The sequence below is a fragment of the Leuresthes tenuis genome, unplaced genomic scaffold (assembly GCF_036924035.1).
Source record: "Leuresthes tenuis unplaced genomic scaffold, fLeuTen1.0.hap1 SCAF_16, whole genome shotgun sequence".
Lineage (NCBI taxonomy): Eukaryota > Metazoa > Chordata > Actinopteri > Atheriniformes > Atherinopsidae > Leuresthes > Leuresthes tenuis.
The window spans coordinates 4038815-4059887 of record NW_027325370.1 but is presented as its reverse complement, the minus strand read 5'-3'; the positions used below and the strand labels follow the sequence as shown (position 1 = coordinate 4059887).

Here is a 21073-nt window from a genome sequence, read left to right as displayed (position 1 = left end):
ATTCTAGCCAGATTTCGTAAGCCCACAAGGGAGTTATCACCAAGTGTTATGCAATAACTAATATAATCAAATCAAATTAAAATTTATTTGTATGGCACCTTTCATACTTACATGTGCTTCACAAAGGCTAAAATCAACAATGATAAAACATACCAACCCTCACACCCACGTAAATACCCAGAGAGACAAATAGAAAAACACACACACACAAACACACAAACACACACACACACACAAACACACAAGCTCAGACCCACTGCACCTATTAGACAGAGACATGGCCGGGCACCGAGACCTAAGACAAGGAAAAAGCCACCCTTAGGGGCCGACCACACTGAGAGGGCTCCCTGCCCACGCCGCAGAGAGAGCCCCGACCCGGGCAGACTTTTAAAGCAACTTAGGGCAACAAAGTGAGATCAAAACTCATCATCCAGATATTTACTCTGTAAACATGTAAGTAGTTGCTTCCATGTATCTGTGGTGACAATAACTGGGAGAGCTCATCGAACTGCAGGCTTACAAACCTTCCCATATAATTTCACATTAACAGAAAATACACAACACAAATGAGAATAAGCACAATATGATAATAAAACATAATGTTTATTCCCCCCATCTGTGGAAGAGAAAAGGTTGACAAGTAGGAGGAGTATTGATTAGAAGCTGGTTTGTTCGACCTGTTTTGTTTGTCTGTCAAAACAGTTTTACATGAACATTTTGCATTTTACTGCAGCTGGGATATGGCCCAAGAATTTCAAAGATTAAATTTGATGTCAACATAGAGCTAAATACAGCATTGGTGGATGAACAAACTCTGACTGCTCTTTGTGCTAATGTAACTAACATTAGGACATAGCCAGTACCACTATGGACAGAGCTGAAAAAACTGAGAAACATAATAATAGTACTAGATATAAGTGAACCACAATTTCCTTATGTCTTAGGAGGTGTATATTAGATGTTAACAGTCCTCGCCTTTCATTTTCAGCATATGTTATTGTTTACTTTCCACTTTGGCTTTTAAATTTGCATTGTGCCATACACTGGTGTTGCTTCTACATACTTAAATTTGCATTTATTGTTCATACACTTGTCCTTTGTGCGTTTTGGGGCGTTGTACTGCTTTAAACACATCACCAGCCATTTCCTGCACAGGTGGCTGGGCTTTCCCAGGAGCCTCAGCAGCATTACACTTAAAGGGCACACGAACAAGCTGCAGCTCCCTTTCTTCAGCCTAGTGAAAGAATTCAAGGTAACATGACCCGAAGAGGTACTACTCCACAGGGACTCATCTGACATGTAGGTCACCTAAGCAGGCATTACAGTACAAACCGGGAGAAAGTGGTGGGCATACAAGGCTGTTGAGCAGGCTGAAGCAAGTCAGAACTGATGCGCCTTCACTGCACATCGTGTGACAGTGCAGAAGTAGAACGAGGGGTCAAAGTCGATTCGCTGCTGATACATCCCTGAGCCAGCACAGGGAGGTACTAAAAGAGACGAAATGATCCAGCCTTGTGAGTGCTTACACAGGCCATGAAGCCATCATTGTGGAACGTGCCACTTTAATCAACAGTGCACTCAGCTGATTCAAAGACGCCAGCTTGATGTGTGTAAAGACACAGCAATGCAGGGCAGAACTTCCTGTGTTGGGCATGTGTGAACAACAAGGAGGAACAGCAGCGTGTTAATAAAGATGGCTCAAAAAGGCAGGATTCAAAATGGAAGCAGAGATGAAGCAGGTGAGGAAAAGGTAAGAGGTTTATTTACAGTTGTGAACTTTGCAAAACTGGAGGGAGCGTTCTCCTCTGGTCCGTGATGTGAGTACTGTGGCGGCTCTGTGAGACTGATTAACAGGATAACTTGGTAGTTGGAGACTGGAACCTTGGTTTAACAGGTGAGTACTAACCAGTGGTTCAACAGTGTGTAAAGGGAGGCTACAGTGTCTTTGTGGGCTCTGTGGCGATCCTGCAAGCTGGGATTGGCAGTGTCAATAACTTCGCCATGACAAGGCTAAAGTAAGAGAGAGAAACCAGCTGTTCTGAAGGGAGATCCATGCAAAGGTTGAAGAAGAATGCAAAACGGGGACACTGAACAGGCAGGGAAGCCTGGACTAACTGTGAATACAACTGCCCCCAAGATCCGTGGAGAAAGCTTTGGAAGTAAGAAGCCAAATTTAAATTTCTGATCCTGGCAGTGTAGGATGTCCTGCCAAGCTCATCCAGCCTTTACTATTGGAGCTTGGCCTACACCCATGCATGACCTCTGTGCCAGGGCAGAGGTTCTTCATAACATATCTTACTCTGCTGCCCAAAAGCCCTGAGAGAGGGAAGGTATAGGTGGCACAATTACAAGTGCTGAAGGAAGTGACAGGGAGACTGATCAGCTCTGGCTGTGTGTCTGATAATCAAAGAGTCAACACTTTCCATCCATTGGTTCATAATTTATCTATGATGCACCATACAGTGTAGGTAATACTGAAAGGATCACAACCACACACATTAACCTCCATGCTAAAGTGCCATTAGTGTGGAGCGTCTCTACAGTGACGACACAAATCTCTAAACATTTGTGTTGAGAAAAGAACACAGAATAACAAACATAAACAGGTATATTACAGTACAGGTAATGAAATTGCACATTGGAACATAAAGCAGTTTGCGGCGTTTTCAGCCTTGGGCCTTTCTGGTTGGTTTAAAAAAGACAAAAACTGCTTTGGCAGGCTAAGAAAACAACTGTGGTTAGAGCTAAAACACAGACAGATTGTGCTAACGTTAACATCAACAGCTCATTGTAACTTTCTTACCCAATAAGAATGCCAGGAGAGCATAGCAATACTTTGCAGATGCCTCCGCTCTGTAGTGGCATATCCTCTGCTCTGCCTGAATTGCAGGATTTCAGAATTATCTGAAAAATATTAAGCAATACTATATTTATAGTAAATACATGGTCTATATTGTAATGTGGCTTGGTTTTAAAATATTTGCGACAGTAACATTGGAGTAGATGTGGCTCTAAAAACACTTAATGAAGATTATTGTGTACAGTAGGAACAGCTGAAGTCCATGATTGTGTGGGTGGATACAGTGCAGCTTTATGGTCATAAAGTTTTCTATCAGTTTTTAGTGGAGGAAAATGTTAATGATGTTTTTTCTAACTAAAACAATACTCTCCTACAGTCCACACAATACATTGGGCATCAACTAATAACATCAATATCTCATTTTTATGAAGCACCTTTGCATCCAGATGTTGTCCAAAATGCATGGATAGCTGATTGTCATTATCACACTGTACAGTGGGTTAATAAAGAAGAATAAGACACAGCCCGAGTCCTTATAAAGTCATTTTCTAACCATTTTTATTGCCCTGACAATAATATTAGCATGTCAAGTAGGCAGTGGTTGTAAAAACAACATATTGGTGTTGGATGGTAATAGTTGAAAAGTAAACAAGCTGACGAGCAACTTTTTTTTTATCCCAATGATAAACTAGGAATTCCAATCTCTTTTGGTGTTTCCTTTGATCTTTCTGTGTGAGAGATCGGAAAAGACTTCCCAGCCTGCCGCTGAATGCAGCACAGTAAGTAATAAGTGTGACATAGACTGCAGTCATATGGAGGACTGCAATAAATCAGAAAAATAAAACAACATTTACTGACTGTTTCACAGCAGTCGAGTTCTTGAACACAAACAAACGCATCCACACCTCCACACAATCCCTTGGAAGCTGTTGTACCAATGTCTTATATGTGAAAGTCCACATTCTACCGACCGTGTTTGTGTGTGGGAGTATGTGAGGGGGATTTTCATCTAATCGCTGTTTTTCAGTTCTTCCAGCCACATGCCGTCATTGTCCACACACGCTTCGCCCAAAGGCTACAGCCCTGAGACACAGCAAAATAAGAATAGAAATACCAGCACAGGCACGTGTCTCTTCAGAGAATCTGATCTTCACGCTCTGCTATGGGTCTTAAAACAGTAATGAGGAGGATTATCTTTGGTGTGTTTGTTTTTTCAAGAAGGTGTTGCAATGTTTGTCCTTAAGCTAAAGACTTGAGACTTAACCCAGACCATTTTTGTTTATTCTTGTATTAATATCTATAGCGAGAAACTTTGGTAAATTAACCCAGTTTCAATCGCATAAAACACTTAGGCAGAAGCCTTTGAAATGCATATACGCTTTGACATTGAGTCATCGACCCAGTGATCTCCATTATGCCAATTATGCCAATTAACCTACTGTAACAATTCGGCAAGGCCACAGCACCACCTTGCCAACACTGAATGAAACCCTAAAGGTAGGTCTCACACTCAGGCGTGCATGTCTGAGAGACCGATCCCTTCCAAGATACACCAAAAGGACAAGCACTGATTCATATCATTAGCATAAACAAATTAGGGCATCGCTCCCTCGTTAGGCCAAATATGTCTCATTAGTGCCACAGCTGAACAAACCTCCTGATTAGCCCTCACTGTCTCCCTTTGAAGCCTGCAAAAGGAGAGTCTATTTTCTAATTAAGCTCATTTGCATTTACAAATGAGAAGCTAATTAATGAGACTCATTTTCTGAGGCTTTTCTAGCAGGAAGCATGTGGAACAGGTCCTACCTGCGTGTCGAGAAACAGATAAATCGAAGCCGCTCTTGAAAGCATCAACCAAATTGATGTTGTAACACATTTCCAAATTACATGCAATTGAAATGTTTTTGTTTTTTTTCCATTCTTCGCATGTTTTCTGCTTCAACAGTCTAATCTTTAATCATCTTGGATTAAAGCACCTGACACATTATGCCGTTGCTCTGATGGACGCGACTCATTCGGTTTGTTTTTGGGGTTCACACAAACTGCAAGAATCACAAATCTCTGGGGAGCCCAAGGTGGGCAGGAGGAAACGGAGAGAAGTGTGGGTGGTTTGTCATGCAAGGATAAGAAGGTGACAGAGCAAATACAGTGCACATAAGTGTTAATGTATCTGTCTGTGTGCTTGTGAAAGTGCACGTGTGTGTTAGAGGAAGAAAGCAGGGAGAACAAGAGAAAGAGGGAGAGAGAGAGAGAGGTGTGATATCATCAATTAAATAACCCTCCCACACAGCATCTGGTGCTCTCTCTCAGGCCGTCTGTCTCTTTGCAGACCATCGCACTAATTCTCTGCTTCTCTCTCTTTTTCCTCTTTCTTTGGTTCAGAAACATCGCTTTTTTTCTTTTAATCTGCTGAGTTGGAGCATGCTCTTTCGCTCTCTTTCCCTCAGAGTTTCTCCTCTCCGCCACAAAGCAAAGCATCTGATTAGGAGGAGAAACAGGAGAGTTAATGTTGCCACAAGGAGGAATGATAAACAGTCAGATGTGCACACTTTGGTTATGAAGCAGACTAATTCCTGACTGTGCAGCCATGGCTTGGACTCTCAGTGCTGATGAGACCAGTGTCCTCTCTGTCCTCCTCTGCCTCTCTTTCTCAGACTTATCATGAACTGAGGCTGGTTCATGTGTATTGTGGTTCGACTAATGTGAGATCCAAAGATGAGGGAGACGAAAGCTTTCATATTAATAGGCAGAATCCAATTACGAGTTTGTGTGAACTAAGCTAGCAGGGAAAAAGAAATTGCATTTTTACGATTCAGGTGAATGTTGAATTCCAAGATGAGAAAGATGAAGGGAAAGCTCTGACATGAAAAGTGAGGAGCATGGGGTTACAGATGTGCATCAGTCTTCCCATGTTTCAAGATAAAATTTGAAACTAATTAGGGTGAGACATAGCTAACGTGGTTTTGGAATCTAGGTCAGTGTGGTGAATTAGAAACTATCTGCATCCCTCTGCAAACCAATAGCATGATACCACACAAAATAAACATACAGTGACGCACACTTTAATCAAGCGGTAACATATCTCCCTGTTTCAGGTCTGAACACCAGTTTCTCATACATTCTCAACAATTTGAGAGGAAAATATTAAAGGAATATCAATTAGCCCTGCTGGCAAAAAAAGAAAAAAAAAAGAGTGTCTACAGCGAATCAGGGCAGTTTTTCACATTGTGGCTTTGTGCATGAGAAAAACAGCAATGTGTGTAGGAATGTGATTTGGTGGCGTCTACGATTTGCTGTAGAATCACTCTTGGTTAATGATATGCCGCTGTCATCCATCCTGAGTCTGTGCTCCCCTCCCATTCTGCAAGCGAAAGGGGAGCAGACAGCCCAAAACTTCACACAGAGAGCAGAATGAGCACAGCACACCATCTCAGCTCTGACTCTGAGAAACTTTCTGTTCTACTCAGACTTTTTCTTCTCTTTTATCTGTTTCCTGACTGTCGTCAGATGCCCGTAACTACTGATCAAGTAGGGGACGGCGACACTTGTGTAACTTAAATGCTGGAGGGCTTTAAGGCCAGTTTGAATGTAATGTATTTACAAAATTGTATTTGAGTGTCGCTCGCGGTGGCAAAAGGAGCAGGGTTAAGGAGACACTGAGTCTGTGCCACTCTGTTCATGTTCCTGAGTGTGCACAGGAACATGGTGTCTTTTAAATAACATCGTAATAATTCACACAAGCATTAGATTTACAGTAGGAGCCACAGAAACTTTCTGCACCCACCCTTGCTGTCCTGGTATCCTGTGCATCTTCGCCTGTTCTAGAACTTACTGTCCACATTTGTGTATATGGATGTGCGGGAGTTTGCACAAGCTTAGATGCATTCATGCATGTTTGTGCGACTCAGTGGGACAGAGGCTCGTCCCCCTCCAGAGCACCATGCTCTGATGGATGTTAATGTGGACTGACGCAGGGGTGTCCCCCGAGGGAGGGAACATGGCCAGCAAGGGAAGACGGGTGTATGCTTGTGCATGTGTGTGTGAGATGGGGTGGGGGGGATTCATTCCTCTAATCCTCTCCCTTCTTCACAGAACAGAAGCGGGGAAGAGGCACTGAACCGCCCAATGAATAAATAAAAGCCTCAGCTCCCTCCTCCCCTCCTCTCCTCCCCGAAGCCCTGCACAGGAGCACTTAAAAGCATTTTAACAAGAGAGTCACTTCATTAAATATGGACTTCCTGTCCACAAAATCCCTGGAAGGAATACTCAGAATGACTTTTCACATTGTGAAGTATAGGGAAGAGGGTGGGGATCGAGGGGGGCATGCATGGGAGATTGAGAGAGACAGACAAACTATAACGCTCAGAGACAAAGAGAGAAATGCAGCAGAACTGGAGAAAAAAGAATAGCAAGGGAAGATAACGAGAGCACTGAGGTGGAAATTGGTGAAGACCTGTCAGATCTCTTTAAATATGCACGCAGTAAACATCAGTTCAGTTTTGCGTTCATAGCATGTCTTGTTTTTTTTACGTTTTTGGAGATTTTTTTATCTAAAATCAAAATCCTGACAGCAAACAAATGTCATAAAATCATTACAGAGATGCAGAATTAAACTTGACAAAGAAGTGAAACAGAATAAGATGAAGCTGCTGTGGGAGGCTGCAACGGGAAGAAAAAGAGTTGAAGCTCTGTGATCAGCCTCGTGACAATCAACATTCTTTAACTTGAAATCTAACTTGCCACAAAGTGTTTTCTTTTGCAGAAATTTGTAAAAAAAAATATTGTTGTTCATCTCAATGTTGCTCTGTGAATAAACCAGTTGTGTTTAAAAAGAATACGCGATGCTTGCAGACTTTTCACCCAGAGATATTTCACAAGTCATCAAATTCAAATTCAGGTTCCTGTCTTGTTATGGATCACACATAACAATGTGGCACTTTCTATAAATCCCACCAAATTACCCTGTTGAGAAATGACAGTATATAAAAACTGCTGTAGAATATATGGTGTAAAGTAAAGTCAGGCTTAATCTTCATTCATAATTCACTTTAGATAAATAAGGATTGACATTTTTGAGTTGTTTTAGCTCAGCAGCATTTAAAATTTAATATTGGGCTGCCTAAAGCTACTTTTTATTTAGCCTGAAAGATGACAGCCAACAACATATTTCTGCATCTACTCGATCAGTGTAAAACATCTGCCCTCAGAGTAAGTTGAGGTAGAACACAATTTACAATAGTGCAATGTACCGAGGATGCTATCATGACGAAAACACAGTTCAGTTTACTTATGTAGAGGGAACTATTTGACTTTAGTACCAGGCCGGTTAGTTCCATGAATGGGACAAACTGAACATAAAAACCCGCTGTGAAACTGTTAGACTAGATTAGAATAGAGTGAGCATTTCAGATTATCAGGTATTGTTAGTTGACACATAAGCATATTAGATTTAAGGTGGGAGCCACAGAAACTCTCTGAACTTCAACCACTGCTGTCCTGCTATCCTTAAAGATGGCTTGGATTCATCTAAAATTATCCTCCGGAAAGCCAAAGGTGGACTTTCAGCCTTGCAATGCTCCACTTCCAAAGAAGGGAATGGTTTAAAGCACAGGTCTTCACTACGTGTTATAATGAATCTTCAAACTAAACTGACCTTACTGAATTTAGAAATAGGAAGGAGAGTTGCATTGCTTTCATAATAACAAAGAAACGTGTAGAAGCTACATATAGATACAGTCATATGAAAAAGCAAGTGCCCCATCTATCCATTGGTCCTTACCAGGTTCTAAAATATTGCATTTCACATTGAGGTCACACGCATCACTTTTTGTGACACCAACATTGTAACATTTCAAGCAATTAAATGTTCTACTTTGACATAATGCACCTCGGAGCTGCGGCACCTTTAAGGAATGGAACTCTAAAGTGGGTCAGAGTAAAAATATCTTCAACAATTATTCATGCGACCCCGCCTATCTCTACCACACCTCCACCCTGTGAAAAATCTGCATCGCACTGCAGTGAGGGGAGACAAAATGGAGAGAGAAAGAGATTTGGAGAGAGGGTAGACATGAGGGGGAGAATCTGGGGGAAAAAGTGAAGCGGAAAGTCATGAGTGTTGTTTGCTTATTTCGGCTTGGCTTGTGATGAAACGTGGGTGCAATAAGCAGTGAACAAAATTCAGTGTACGAAGTGTGCTCTGAAAACACTTCCTTTGATGCTCCATGCTAAATTTTCCCAACATTTGCTCCGCCATCATCAGCGATCCTCCCACTAAACACCAACGTGTACCACAATTGCAACTGACAAGCAAGACTGGCTGTACTATATCACACTGGTCTCAGTTCTCTCATACTAACAAACTTCCTGTCTATCTGAAGATAAAACTGTTTGAAATTGGGAGAAAGCAGTGAAAAGCAAAGCAAAATCTTTGTGAAATGAATGCGCAGGTATGGAGGAGGTTGTCTGGGACTTGGTGCTTTAAGTTGAGTGAATGTGAGCATTTGGTTTGTTTCATGAGTGTCTCTACTGAAAGCATCCTGACTGGGGCAATGAAAAAAATAAAGAGCTGTACTTATTTGCAAAGAAAAATAGATTCCAGTGCAGCTGAGGGTTGTCAAGGCTGCCAGGTCCCCGTAGGTCTGCACTGTAAATCCACACATTAATCAGAGTCGGCAAGGAGAGATCAAAGGAGCCTGTTCCATCTTTACTCAGAGCAGCACTTTGATGTTTGTACGTGTGTGTGTGTGTGTGTGGAGGAAAAAAGGAGGAGTAAGTCAGACAGAGGGAGCAGCGCTGAAAATTAGGATATGAGACACAGCCAAAAGAGAAAACTCTCATGTGTGGATCCTGCTGGGCTGTGATAGAGGCTGCATCATGTTAGCGATAATCAAGACTTCTTGTAACTTTCCGCACTGGTTAAAACTTGAAACATTCCCAAATTCCCAAATAAAGTCTAATTCAACAGCAGTAGGATACAAACAAACAGCAGAGCAGAGTTAACACAGCACACGTGTGGTATGAGTGCTTGCTGCTACACGCCTGTTCGTTTGTACATATGTGTCTGAATTCAAATGTGACATTCCTGTGTGTCACGCCACCAGATTCAGAGTGATAGAAAATACTCTCCTGCCCCATGGTGGTACTCTCATCGCACTGCATTGCAAGAGCAGTGTTCACATTCACAACTGACTGTGATGTGCCACAATTGCATAGCAGCTGAGCCTGCAGTTGCCATGGTGACACGGGGCTGCAGCAGAGGCTTTAAAAGTGTTGTGTATTATTAGTTTGTACGTTGACACTTTTGTGTTTCTTCCATTCTCTGTGAATCAGAAGCTTTTAGTGCCTCGTCCTGCATGAATAAGGTGATGCTCAGCTGAGCAGCAGGGGAACTGATCTCAGTCCAGTAAAGTACAACTGAACCATCACAGCTTGTCCTGCACGCATTTCTGGATTTATCTTTTTAAAGTTAGCAAGTTGTCTTTTTTTTTTTGCCATTTTAAATTTTTTATTTGTGAATTAACTAAAGCCTTTCTTTAGATTATACTATATAACTGTAAACTTGGAGGTGATTAACTTTATCCAGTAAATAGAAAAAAACTATAGCTGATAACAGGATATTGGCCTTGCAGACTGTGTTGAACTTCAACATTTTAAAGATTTTTCACAATTCGTGGACTTTTCTGCCACCTGCTGGCTAAATTGTTAATTGTTCACTTGTTAGTATCGGTGAGGAAACATTACATGGATTATATTACATTATAATGTACAGTAGTGCTGTATGATGTACTTGTTTCTATACTGAAAGACATAAGCTTTAGATATCAAAAATAAAATGTGAAAAACTGAAAAGAAATTTGCAACCACAAAGAACTGCATGCTGCAGTTTGTGATCAATTAACCTTCTCTAAAACAAAATTGAGAAGTCCTGTTTTGTAATAAGCTGCTTGTCTATAATCTGCTTGCCCTGTTGTGTTTTTCCGCTGTGACGGTGGGAAAAGCACAAATGCAAATAGTAAAATAAATATCTTGATTCCATTTAGCTTGAATGTTCCATTTAAAACCAGAGCTTCTTCTACAAAGACAGGTTCAAATTCAAAAAGTCTACCATCTTTATGTTGTTGCTGCTATTGGTGTGATAATAAAATCAAATCTATTGGTCCATGCTTTTTTCCTCACTACAAGCCATTTTGCTTTTAATGACAAAAATTCTACAAATACCACAATCTACAAATTTCTGCTGTATCCAGTTGGTTTGCGTGTGTTTTTTATGCTAAGCTCTTTGTTTTGACCCACTGCTTTATGTCTGAAATCCCACCTTTGTTGCAGCTTAACAACTGACGAGTTTTGATCTCTTCTGAATAAATCCATTGATCATGTGTTTCTTTTTCTTTTTCACATTCACTGATTCATGTTTTGTTTCGTGTTTTCCTGCTGGGTCAGACTGCTGAAGCCACATAAAGATAAATGTAATAGATGCATTACTATGTATCAAAATCAGTTTCCATTATAAAATAATACTAATCAGAATCTGAACAACTGCTTAGCACACAGCTATGCAGTTAAGTCAATGTCAAAGGTTGGCCAAGGTGCTTTCCACATTCATTTAAAAACAAAAACAACCCGCCATCTAGGAAATAAATACAATAGAATAAAATATGATTAACTAAGAACAATTTAAAACAAAGAGACGCCTCAAAAGACCTGATGGGACTATAATTGAACTCGCATTGAAAGCCAAGGTAAAAAAAAATTGTTTTCAGACAGTATTTAAAAGACTGTACAGACTCTGCAGTGTGAATATTGAACGTCAGGTTATTCCAGAGTTTTGGGGCTTATCCCTTAAATAGGTCCCTGACTGCATTAAGGCCAGTTGGCTAGATGGTCTCAGTGCTCTTTAACTGGGTGCCGGACCATTTAAATTTTTAAAAGTAATCTATATGAAAACGGACATGTAGTCGTTGTAAACCTGCTAAAACGGGAGTGATGTGATCATGCCTTCTGTGACCTATTAGAATACATTCAGCAGCTCTTTGGAATTGCAGTCATCCAATCAGGGGGTGATGAAGGCATGGATTAGTTTTTTAAGGTCTTTTCGAGACAGAAAGGATTTTGCTTTCGGAATAAGATGTAACTGATAAAAACTTGACTTGTTTACTGTGGTCACTTGCTTCCCTAGTTTAAAGGAACCATCTAAAAACATTCACAGATATTTAACAGTTGGGGAACTGTGAGAAGCAAGAGGGCCAAATGCTGCTGTTATCTGTTCCAAAGGGGAACGATTTCCAAATACAAATTTTTTTTTTCTTGTTTTCATTCAAGGTGAGAAAGTTCAGAGTTAATCAGTCTTTGACATCTTGAAGACAGTTAAACAGAGGCTGTACCTCTTGAAAATGTATTCTAAAGGCAGCATATATAATGAAAACAGCGTAGGACCCAAAATGTACCCTTGAGGTACACCACAAGGAATAGGGGCTGAGGAAGAGAAGTATTCTTCAATGGATACATCAAACGAACTTTAACATTTAAACCATGACAGAGCTATGCCTTTAAGACCAAAAACATGTTCAAGTCTCTGTAAAAGAATGCTGTGATCAACTGTGTCAAAGACAGCGGTTAAATCCAGAAGAAATAAAACAGCAGAGCAACCTGAGTTCACAGTTAAAAGAAGATGATTAAACACTCTTATAGTGCTGTCTCAGTGCTGTGGCGGGATCTGAACTCATACTGGAACTGTTTGCGAATTCCATGAGTGTCTAAAAAGATCTGAAGTTGATTAAAACTAACTTATAGGGATATATACATAAATATATATATATGTATATACATAAATATATATATATATACATAAATATATATATGTATATACATAAATATATATATATATATACATATATATATATACATATATATATATATATATATAACAGGGAGTTTAGATGTCAGCCTCTATCTATATAGAAGATTTAAATCAAGAATTTTCTTTATGATTAAAGGCTGCAGTGTGTTTAAAAGCAGCTGGTACACAGCCTGATGCCAGTGGAAGCATTTAATAAAAGCAAAATACCAGGCCCAATAATGTGAAAAGAATTAGAAGGTCTTAGAATAACGACTATTTCCTTTAAAACTGAAAAAGTCATGGGTTCAAACATGGGTTCAAGCATTTGGGAGATAATAACTGATCTAAAACAGACTGTGAATGTTGAGACCTTTAAGTGGATATTCTATCAACAAAATATTTTAAAAAAAACTACTAGAATTACTAGAAGTCATGTAGATCACCTTCGTTTATCCATCCATCCAAGTCAATAGTATTGACATTTAACACCAGCTAGTTTTGACAGTTTTGATAAAAGGGCCCAATTAGAGTTTTACAACATTGTTTCAAACCTGATAAACCTAATAATATTAACAAAAACATGTTAACACTTTGTTAAATACATGATAATAATGAAATGTACATATTGATCATGGTACATTTGAGCTAAGATTAAAGAGATAATTAGTGTGAAACATCTCCCTTTAGCAGATGAAGGTACAAGCTTTTTGCATCAAACTTCACATTAGCTGCATATGAAGTTCAAAAGTTCAAACACATGTACACATCTATCTTTTTATTTCTTCAATGATTTGTTTTACACTTTCAATATGCTTTTATGCTTCCAGTTATTTCAGTACTGACCCTGTGATGTACTGGCGAGCTGTCCAACATTTCAAGCTTTCTCCACAAGGCGGCACCATTACCTAAAGAAGATCAAGTAGTGCAACAAAACATTTTTTCTAATACTTTTATATTTAGATAATTGAGCTGGGGCTTTGTTATAGTGTAATGCTCTATACTAGACTCCAGGTGGCACGCTTGATTTCAAGTGCCAGTCGGCCTACCTGTTCCTTAACTTCAGCAACTGTTTGAAGAGGCCACCTGCGTCATTATGATCTCACTTTGACTCATAATTTTCAGGTTTTCAGCACTGAGTTCCCATATGTGGAATGAGTATACATTTTTATCTGACATTTTACATAAAAAGCCTGAAATGTTGCCATAAAACGTTCTTATAATAGCCTATCGGTTTAATGAGTGTTTGGCCCATAATGTTATGAATAGAAAACTGAATCTCTTTATCTTTACTAATCATTAACTGTCAAAAAGCCCTGTCATCCATTCCAGTTGTTTCAATGAACAGATTTAACCGCAAAAAAAAGTGGAGACCACATCCACAAACTTTAAGCACCCTGGTCGTGCCCCTCCACTCGTGAACGTGTCGCATCCAAACTTTGTTTTTCTCAGTCTTATCCAAGCTCTAAATTACATTTCTGGAACAGCTGTCACGTAAAGGTCTGTGTTGAGCTCATGGAGTCCTCTTCTTGTTTCATGTTCAGTTAATTTCCTTTAAAAAAGGTGGTGGTGGTGGTGCTGGGGGGTGTCTATGACACAATCTTGTGGCTCTGTGTTAGTCTGCGTTGTAGTTGTAGTTTTATGAAAGAAACTGGGAGCAGACCTGTGTTCTTGCCGAGTTAATTAAAACGCCCCCCTGATTGGATGGGCAGATAATCCCGACGGGCAGCGTGCTCCTACTAACTTGCAAGCAGGGCAGAGCGCCAGTCACAATCTGCCCAAGGCGAGGGAGGGCAAGGAAGACGCGCGAGAGGAAAACCACTGTACAAAGGGGACACGAGCGCTCTGGTCTTGCTGAGCTCAATTAGAGAAGTGTTGTTGAACGTGGGCTATGCGCGCAACAAGGGGGGAGCGCAGTGTACAGAGGAGGTGAATGCATGTAGAGGCTCTGCTTCGGATTCACAGCCTCTTTCCTGAAGAGTCACAGCACAAGCAGAGGAAAGGAGCGAGAGGAACTCCTAGAAAACAGCAACTCTTGGACAGAACTCCGCTACAGTTCTCAAAACAAAAGCTTGGATAAAGGGACAATAAGAAAGAGTAGACTATTACTGGTCAGAACCTGCTCTGGAAGAGAAAATGAATGTCAGCGAAGAGAATCTGCTCAAGTCAATCAGCAACGACGCGCTCCTCGACCTGACGCAGCGCTACGGCCAGTCAGCGTTCGGGTTTGGCGCTGGCCATGGTACTGGAAGTCCCGGCCGGTACCCGCTCACACCGACCAACGACTTTCTCACCGGGCAGACAGCGAAGTCCAACGAGAGCGGCGGGGAGCACACGAGCGACGACGAAGACGCATTCGACTCATTGGAGTCCCGTAAGAGGGGCTCTTCGTTTGGGGACGACAAGCCCGGGGGGCCTCTCGCCAAAAAGTCCAAGGAGCAGAGGTCCCTGCGGCTCAGCATCAACGCCCGGGAGAGGAGGAGGATGCATGACCTGAACGACGCGCTGGACGGCCTGCGCGCCGTTATTCCATACGCCCACAGCCCCTCGGTGAGAAAACTCTCCAAAATAGCCACTCTTCTCTTGGCCAAGAACTATATCCTCATGCAGGCTCAGGCTCTGGAGGAAATGAGGCGGCTGGTGGCGTATCTGAACCAGGGACAGACCATAACTTCACCAATCCCCACTGCTCTGGCGCCCTTTGGACAGGCTGCCGTCTATCCATTCTCGGGTTCCGCACTCGCCACCTGTGCCGAAAAGTGCACTACTTATTCCGGGGCACCGTCGAGCCTCTTCAAACACTGTAACGACAAGCCTTGATTTGATTTAACTCTCTTTCCTGAACTTTTATCTGTACTTCACCCATGTTGGTCTCTCTCTCTCTCTCTCTATCCCAGTCTAGTTAATTTGAAAATTATTCTGTGGAAAATGACACGATTTTAGTCTGATAATCTTAAGTATACTCATACTGCAGTGTTACCTTCAGAATTAACTCACGCGATTGAAAATAAACTGTTAAGGCCTTATTGTAAGATGACGTCCCTGTCACTGTGGCGCTTTACAGAAACCACAGGCCATGGCCAAATTATGACTTTAGCTATTTTTTTTATAGTAAGCTTCTGTTTTCATTTGTAATCTATGCAACATGCAGTAACGATAACACAAAATTTCTAAACGCCAATAAATGCGATAAAATGTCGCTATTTTGAATTGATTCCCATGGCTGACTGTATGATCAATGTGGGGAAGGAAAATCTGATGTGGTGTTATATTTTCTGATACAACGTGTTTGTTTTCGGTTCAAGTTATTGCACATCTCCCATGATTGTAATGTACAACTTTGAAGAATCTCTTGCTTCAAACCCGGTTATACTAATGGTTACATAACTGCAGTCTGTTAACTGAATAAGCATTCTGGTTGTGTTGCAACATGGATTTCATATATTGTTTATATGTCTTTATAATTAAAACACATATCTATGCTCGGACCCGGTTTGCTTCATTTTCACATCAAACACATATAATGCATGGAAATCGTAATTAAGATTACAGCTAACACTGCATGTGGAAAAAAAGTAGCTTATTTTATGTAAAATGATCATTTGAAACAGATAGTCTTTGATCATAGACCTAATTATGTTTTTTGGCCCAAATTAACCTAAAATTGTAGCCATGGAAAATTCAAGTAAATATCAAAGAGCCGTCTCTCGCGCTTCTAAAATGTTTCCCCTCTTTCACCCTCTCATGTGCCTCCAAAAATGAGTTGGCAACTTTCTTTACTTGCTCGAGAAGCTTCTGACATGTGAGGATAGGTCTAAACGAGCTCAGTGGGGCTGGTGGGGCCCGTTTGCCACGCACTGGGGTCGGTAGCGCTGAGGGGAAGGGCGCACGAGCCGCCTGGGGCACCCACGACCTGTCTCTGGGTATTTGGGTGATTGTGGGCTTCTTTGGCGGGCTCTTATAGGCTGGACAGCTATTAACGCGATTTCTGCTCCTGTCACCTCGGGAGAATTAATTCGGTGAACGTTACAGGGGACATTTTTTCTTTTTGCAGGTTTCGATGAGAGTGCCTGTAGATGTGTGGCTTGTATGTGAAGTGATCGTAACACAGCAATTTCCTTTCTCTACATTTGTCAGAAAGTACACACCTTTACCTGGAAAATGGCACTTGGTCGACCTTTTTTTTAAAATATACCAGTCAAGGGAACATACCGACGCTACATTATTTCTCTTCTTTTATCATTTCACTCTTTAGACTTAACAAAAATGAAAAAATAAATCATTATCAGCCTAAAACAACGCTAGAATTCGGGAAATCATTTCCTTCTATAATCATTGAGTTGAATCATGTTGACATTACGTTGATTACATTGTCAAACAGACCAGTAAATGTTCTCTTTGTTCATCACCATCAGACCTCAAAGGTGAATCATTTTCTAATTAACAATAATCTAGCTTTTCTAATTAATTAGATAAGCTAAACCATACCAATCCATGACTTCTAATCTCACAGGTGCTCTCTCTTTATTGACATATCACAGTCAATATTTGTTTTCATTTTAAATTTAGTTACAAATCAGAGTAGATATGTCAGATATTTAATTCAATTTATGCCAATCAGGGAATGACCAAGTGGCCTCCCCAGTGACTTTCTTACAGTTTAGATACATGTCACAACAACAGGACACCCATGGCATCATAAATTAGCCCTCTGATGACACATGCCTTGTCTGAGGCCCCACAAGACTCTCAGGGCAGCAGGGAAGAAATGTGACAAACACTGAAAAGGATGTGAGGTCTGGAGCCCTGCGCTCCATCAGTCTCAGAACAGCCTAATTGCCGCAAATGAGGTTGTTGCTTTCCCATAGAGATGCTTGGGTGGTCATTTTCCTCCCTATAGGCCTCTGATGTCGAGCTGCTCAGATATATGCTTTACTGTGTCACTGCATTATCTTAATGGCTGTCAGTATACATGGTGGCAGAACGACTACATGAATGCATTACGACAGATCTGTGATTTAGCTGGTCATTTAGTAGTGATCCCTGGCCTCTTTACCAGGCAGCAGAGGGGAGATGAGTACAGACTAATTGAAGATGATTAGGATCATTTTACCAGCTAGAAACATTTAAACTACAACTTCTGTTGATATTTTCTTTTCTACATTTTCTCTGATGAAGACAAAACACTTAGAGGTAGAAAATGCCAAATGTGTGCGTTGACAGCACGTTTGACATGCTGGAGGAGAGAGATGAATTCAATGATTTTGATTCACTTTATTTCTAGTGAAAGCAAATAATGTGAGTTCATGGTTTGAGTTCCAGCGCAATATCAGATGAATGTAATCTGACATAATAATAGATGCAAGTATTCAGAAACTCAGTGTTTACAACATAGTAAAAGAAAGGCTAAAACAAACACATGAGAAGATGTTTGGCAATATCATTAGAAAAGAATTCAAATTAACAAACCTTTTAATTTCTGGATACAAAAGAAGATCAGTGCTTGAAGATGAATAAAAACCTGTCATGTGTGTCAATATGTATAAAAACAATGACACTGAGTAAGTATTCCTCCACTATAACACAATATCAAATAAATAAAAAACCAAAAGCTGTTGTTGAACTGTAGAGAAAGGCAGTTGTGTTTAGTTAAGATATGCAACAAGAATATCTCAGTTGCATCTGAGTGATCCACTCCACCGTGGCAGAATGTGGAATCGCCTGAAATGCAGATTATGAAAAATGCAAACACACTTAACCTGCATCAGTACCGTTCTCTCCACGCAGAAACAATAAAATAAGCAGAATTTCAGCTGCAATTATCTTACAATTACATAGTTGCTCATTTCTGTTCACTGAGAGGTTTTCATAAAATACAAATTTACAGTCAAAGCTGCTAAATAATAATATTGCCAGGAGGCTCAAATACATGCTAAATATGAGAGCATGGAGTAAATCAGACAGTACAACATTACAAACTATTACAGAGCAACATCTTGCTGCCTGTTCTCACCTTTTGTCTCTTGCTGACAGTATTTTTACTCAGACAAACACCCTGCACTAGTGTCAGTACTCTGCCACTGTCACGACAGCCCAGTGTGGTGCAGGAGTATGGACAGACTGTGTGATGTCTGTAAACATTTGTGTTGGCTCTCAGTGGGATAGAAAGGGAGTGATTTCATTAGCATGGCTGGGAGCTTTGAGGTATGTTTGTGTGCTTTTCTCAAACCCGATGGTATAGCACTAAAACCATATGCCCTTAAGTGTGTACCTCTGCCTAATGCATATGACAGCACTGTTTTCTCTAATTAAGTTCTCTTCATGTGCAAGCTCATGTGTCTGATGCACGTTGCGGCACTCCATCTCTCTCACACACACAGCCCCACACTCAGACTGCTCTTACAACAGGGGCCTTGGAGGAAAACCTAACATACTTCAGCTCTGATTATGCTTACAGTGAAGGACCAAGGGGTAAAAAAAAATAAAAAAAAATTTGAGATTATTTCTGTTTTTTTTTTTCTTTGCAATTTGCTCACAGAAACACAGCTGAGGCTTTGGATGTCAAGTGGCACAGACAACTTGTTTTTCCTTTCTTCCTTTTTTTTTTGGCCAGGTTCGTAAGGCGGGGGTTGAGATAAACAATACACCTCGACGAATGTGTGTTTGTGTGTGTGTGCACGAGAGGTGGTAAAAAAGAAAGAGGTCATATGACATGGAGGAAGAGGGGGCATGTTGAAGAAAAGAAAGTGCCGGCGGTGTCTCCGCAAGGATGCCCCCCCCCCCACATCCATCCACCCACGGACCCCCACAACTTCTCTGCTTCACTATGACATCACACTTTGTCGTCCCTCCCAGCCCCGCCCTGTCGGAAGCGATGAGCAGGCGAGTCAGTTGGTTCTGAGGAGCCATGTGATTCAGGGCGACGTTGCTGCAAGTGTAGCGGGATGGGCCAGGGCCCTTCATTTGTTAATCAGATGTCCAAAGGGGGTGTGGAGAGGGGATGTCTGTTTGTATGTCTGTGTGCTTGTGCATTGTGTGTAAGTGTGCCTGTGATTTGTGCTCATATGGCTGAAAACCCTCGAAACATGGCAGCCACGCAAAGCGTTTTGCCTATCGCCACAAGGCACCTGACACTATACATGGTGAACCCAGACAGTGTGGCAGGGCCAAACTGGGCCTGGTGGAAGGGAATGGAGATGGGGGAAGGATAGACGGCACTGCATGAAGGCAGTCTCAGTCCTGATGTCATATTAGGGCTGTTTTTACCCTTTATAGGAGCTGTTTACCATCTCGATTCTCAAGTACCCAGTGTTGTAGCTAGGCTCCCCTTTTACTATGTTAAAAACCTTTATTTTGCCTTTTTTTCTCCAACTGACATGCCTCTGTGTTTCTCCTACTCCCAGAACCCCCCCTCCATACACTCTAAAGATCCCTGTGCCCATCACACTCACACTTTCTCTTTCAGCTTGTTTCATCTTGACAGAGGATATGAGCTGACAAACAGGGGCATCCGTTATGGTAGCACTGCCTAATCTCTGTAATGGTCCCACAGACACAGGGCTGGTGGTGTGCAAACATTCAAAGACACACAAAAATACACCTCAACGCACTGGACTAATGTACATGCAAAAGCCCTGAGGTCAACAGACATCTCTCTGTTAAGCCTTTTGCACACATTGTAAACTCATTCCCTTACATAAATACACTGCTCTCAGTATGTCCTTTTCTCTGACTGTGTCTCTCACACATGCACACACACACACACACACACACACACACACACACATACACACTGTGTCCTCTTTCAATCACTACTGTGAACTACTTTCTTTAAGACTTACCCTAATGTTAAACTGAGTCTTCACCCTCATTTTTAATAAATTGGAGGGTGGTTGGAGCTCACAATGTCACTATCTTAACAGCTCGAGGTACCCACAACATAACTAATCCAAGTATACACACACACACTTTCACACAGGAGACCCAGTACCCCTTTTTCTGCTTAGTACCAGCTGAGGAGCACCATGCTTTTGTGGGGAGCAGGGGGAGCTCGTTATCCTCATTAATTAATGACAAAAGCGATGTAATTGGCCATCCATAATCCTCCATGCGGAGATGGTGTGACAGGCAGGGCTGGGACCATCCTCTACAGCAAGAGCAACTCATAAACACACAGACAAAATGAAGACACATTTTGTCCTGTTTTAGTGTGAACGTGTGTGTGCGCACACAGGCTAATGGTGCGCTTAAACCGCAAGGCTGGTATGTAATTACAAAGTGATAACAGAGAGCACACTCGCCACAGTATATTTCTATTACTTCAATTGGATTCCACACAAATAAGAACAATACAAAGTATGTCGCTTGATCCGCTGATTCTCAGCTTGTTGGACCGTTCGAGGCTCCAATGGGCCTGGGTTGGAGCACCACACTCTAAC

The 21073-nt window shown here is 41.3% G+C and overlaps 1 protein-coding gene across 1 annotated transcript; it reads left to right on the top strand.

Moving 5' to 3' along the window:
* The first annotated feature begins 14419 nt into the window (after window positions 1-14419).
* Window positions 14420-16098, top strand: bhlhe23 (basic helix-loop-helix family, member e23). The gene has a single exon (XM_072367231.1). The coding sequence runs from the start codon at window positions 14772-14774 to the stop codon at window positions 15453-15455; it is 684 nt and encodes a 227-aa protein (XP_072223332.1). The 5' UTR covers window positions 14420-14771; the 3' UTR covers window positions 15456-16098.
* Window positions 16099-21073: the final 4975 nt, after the last annotated feature.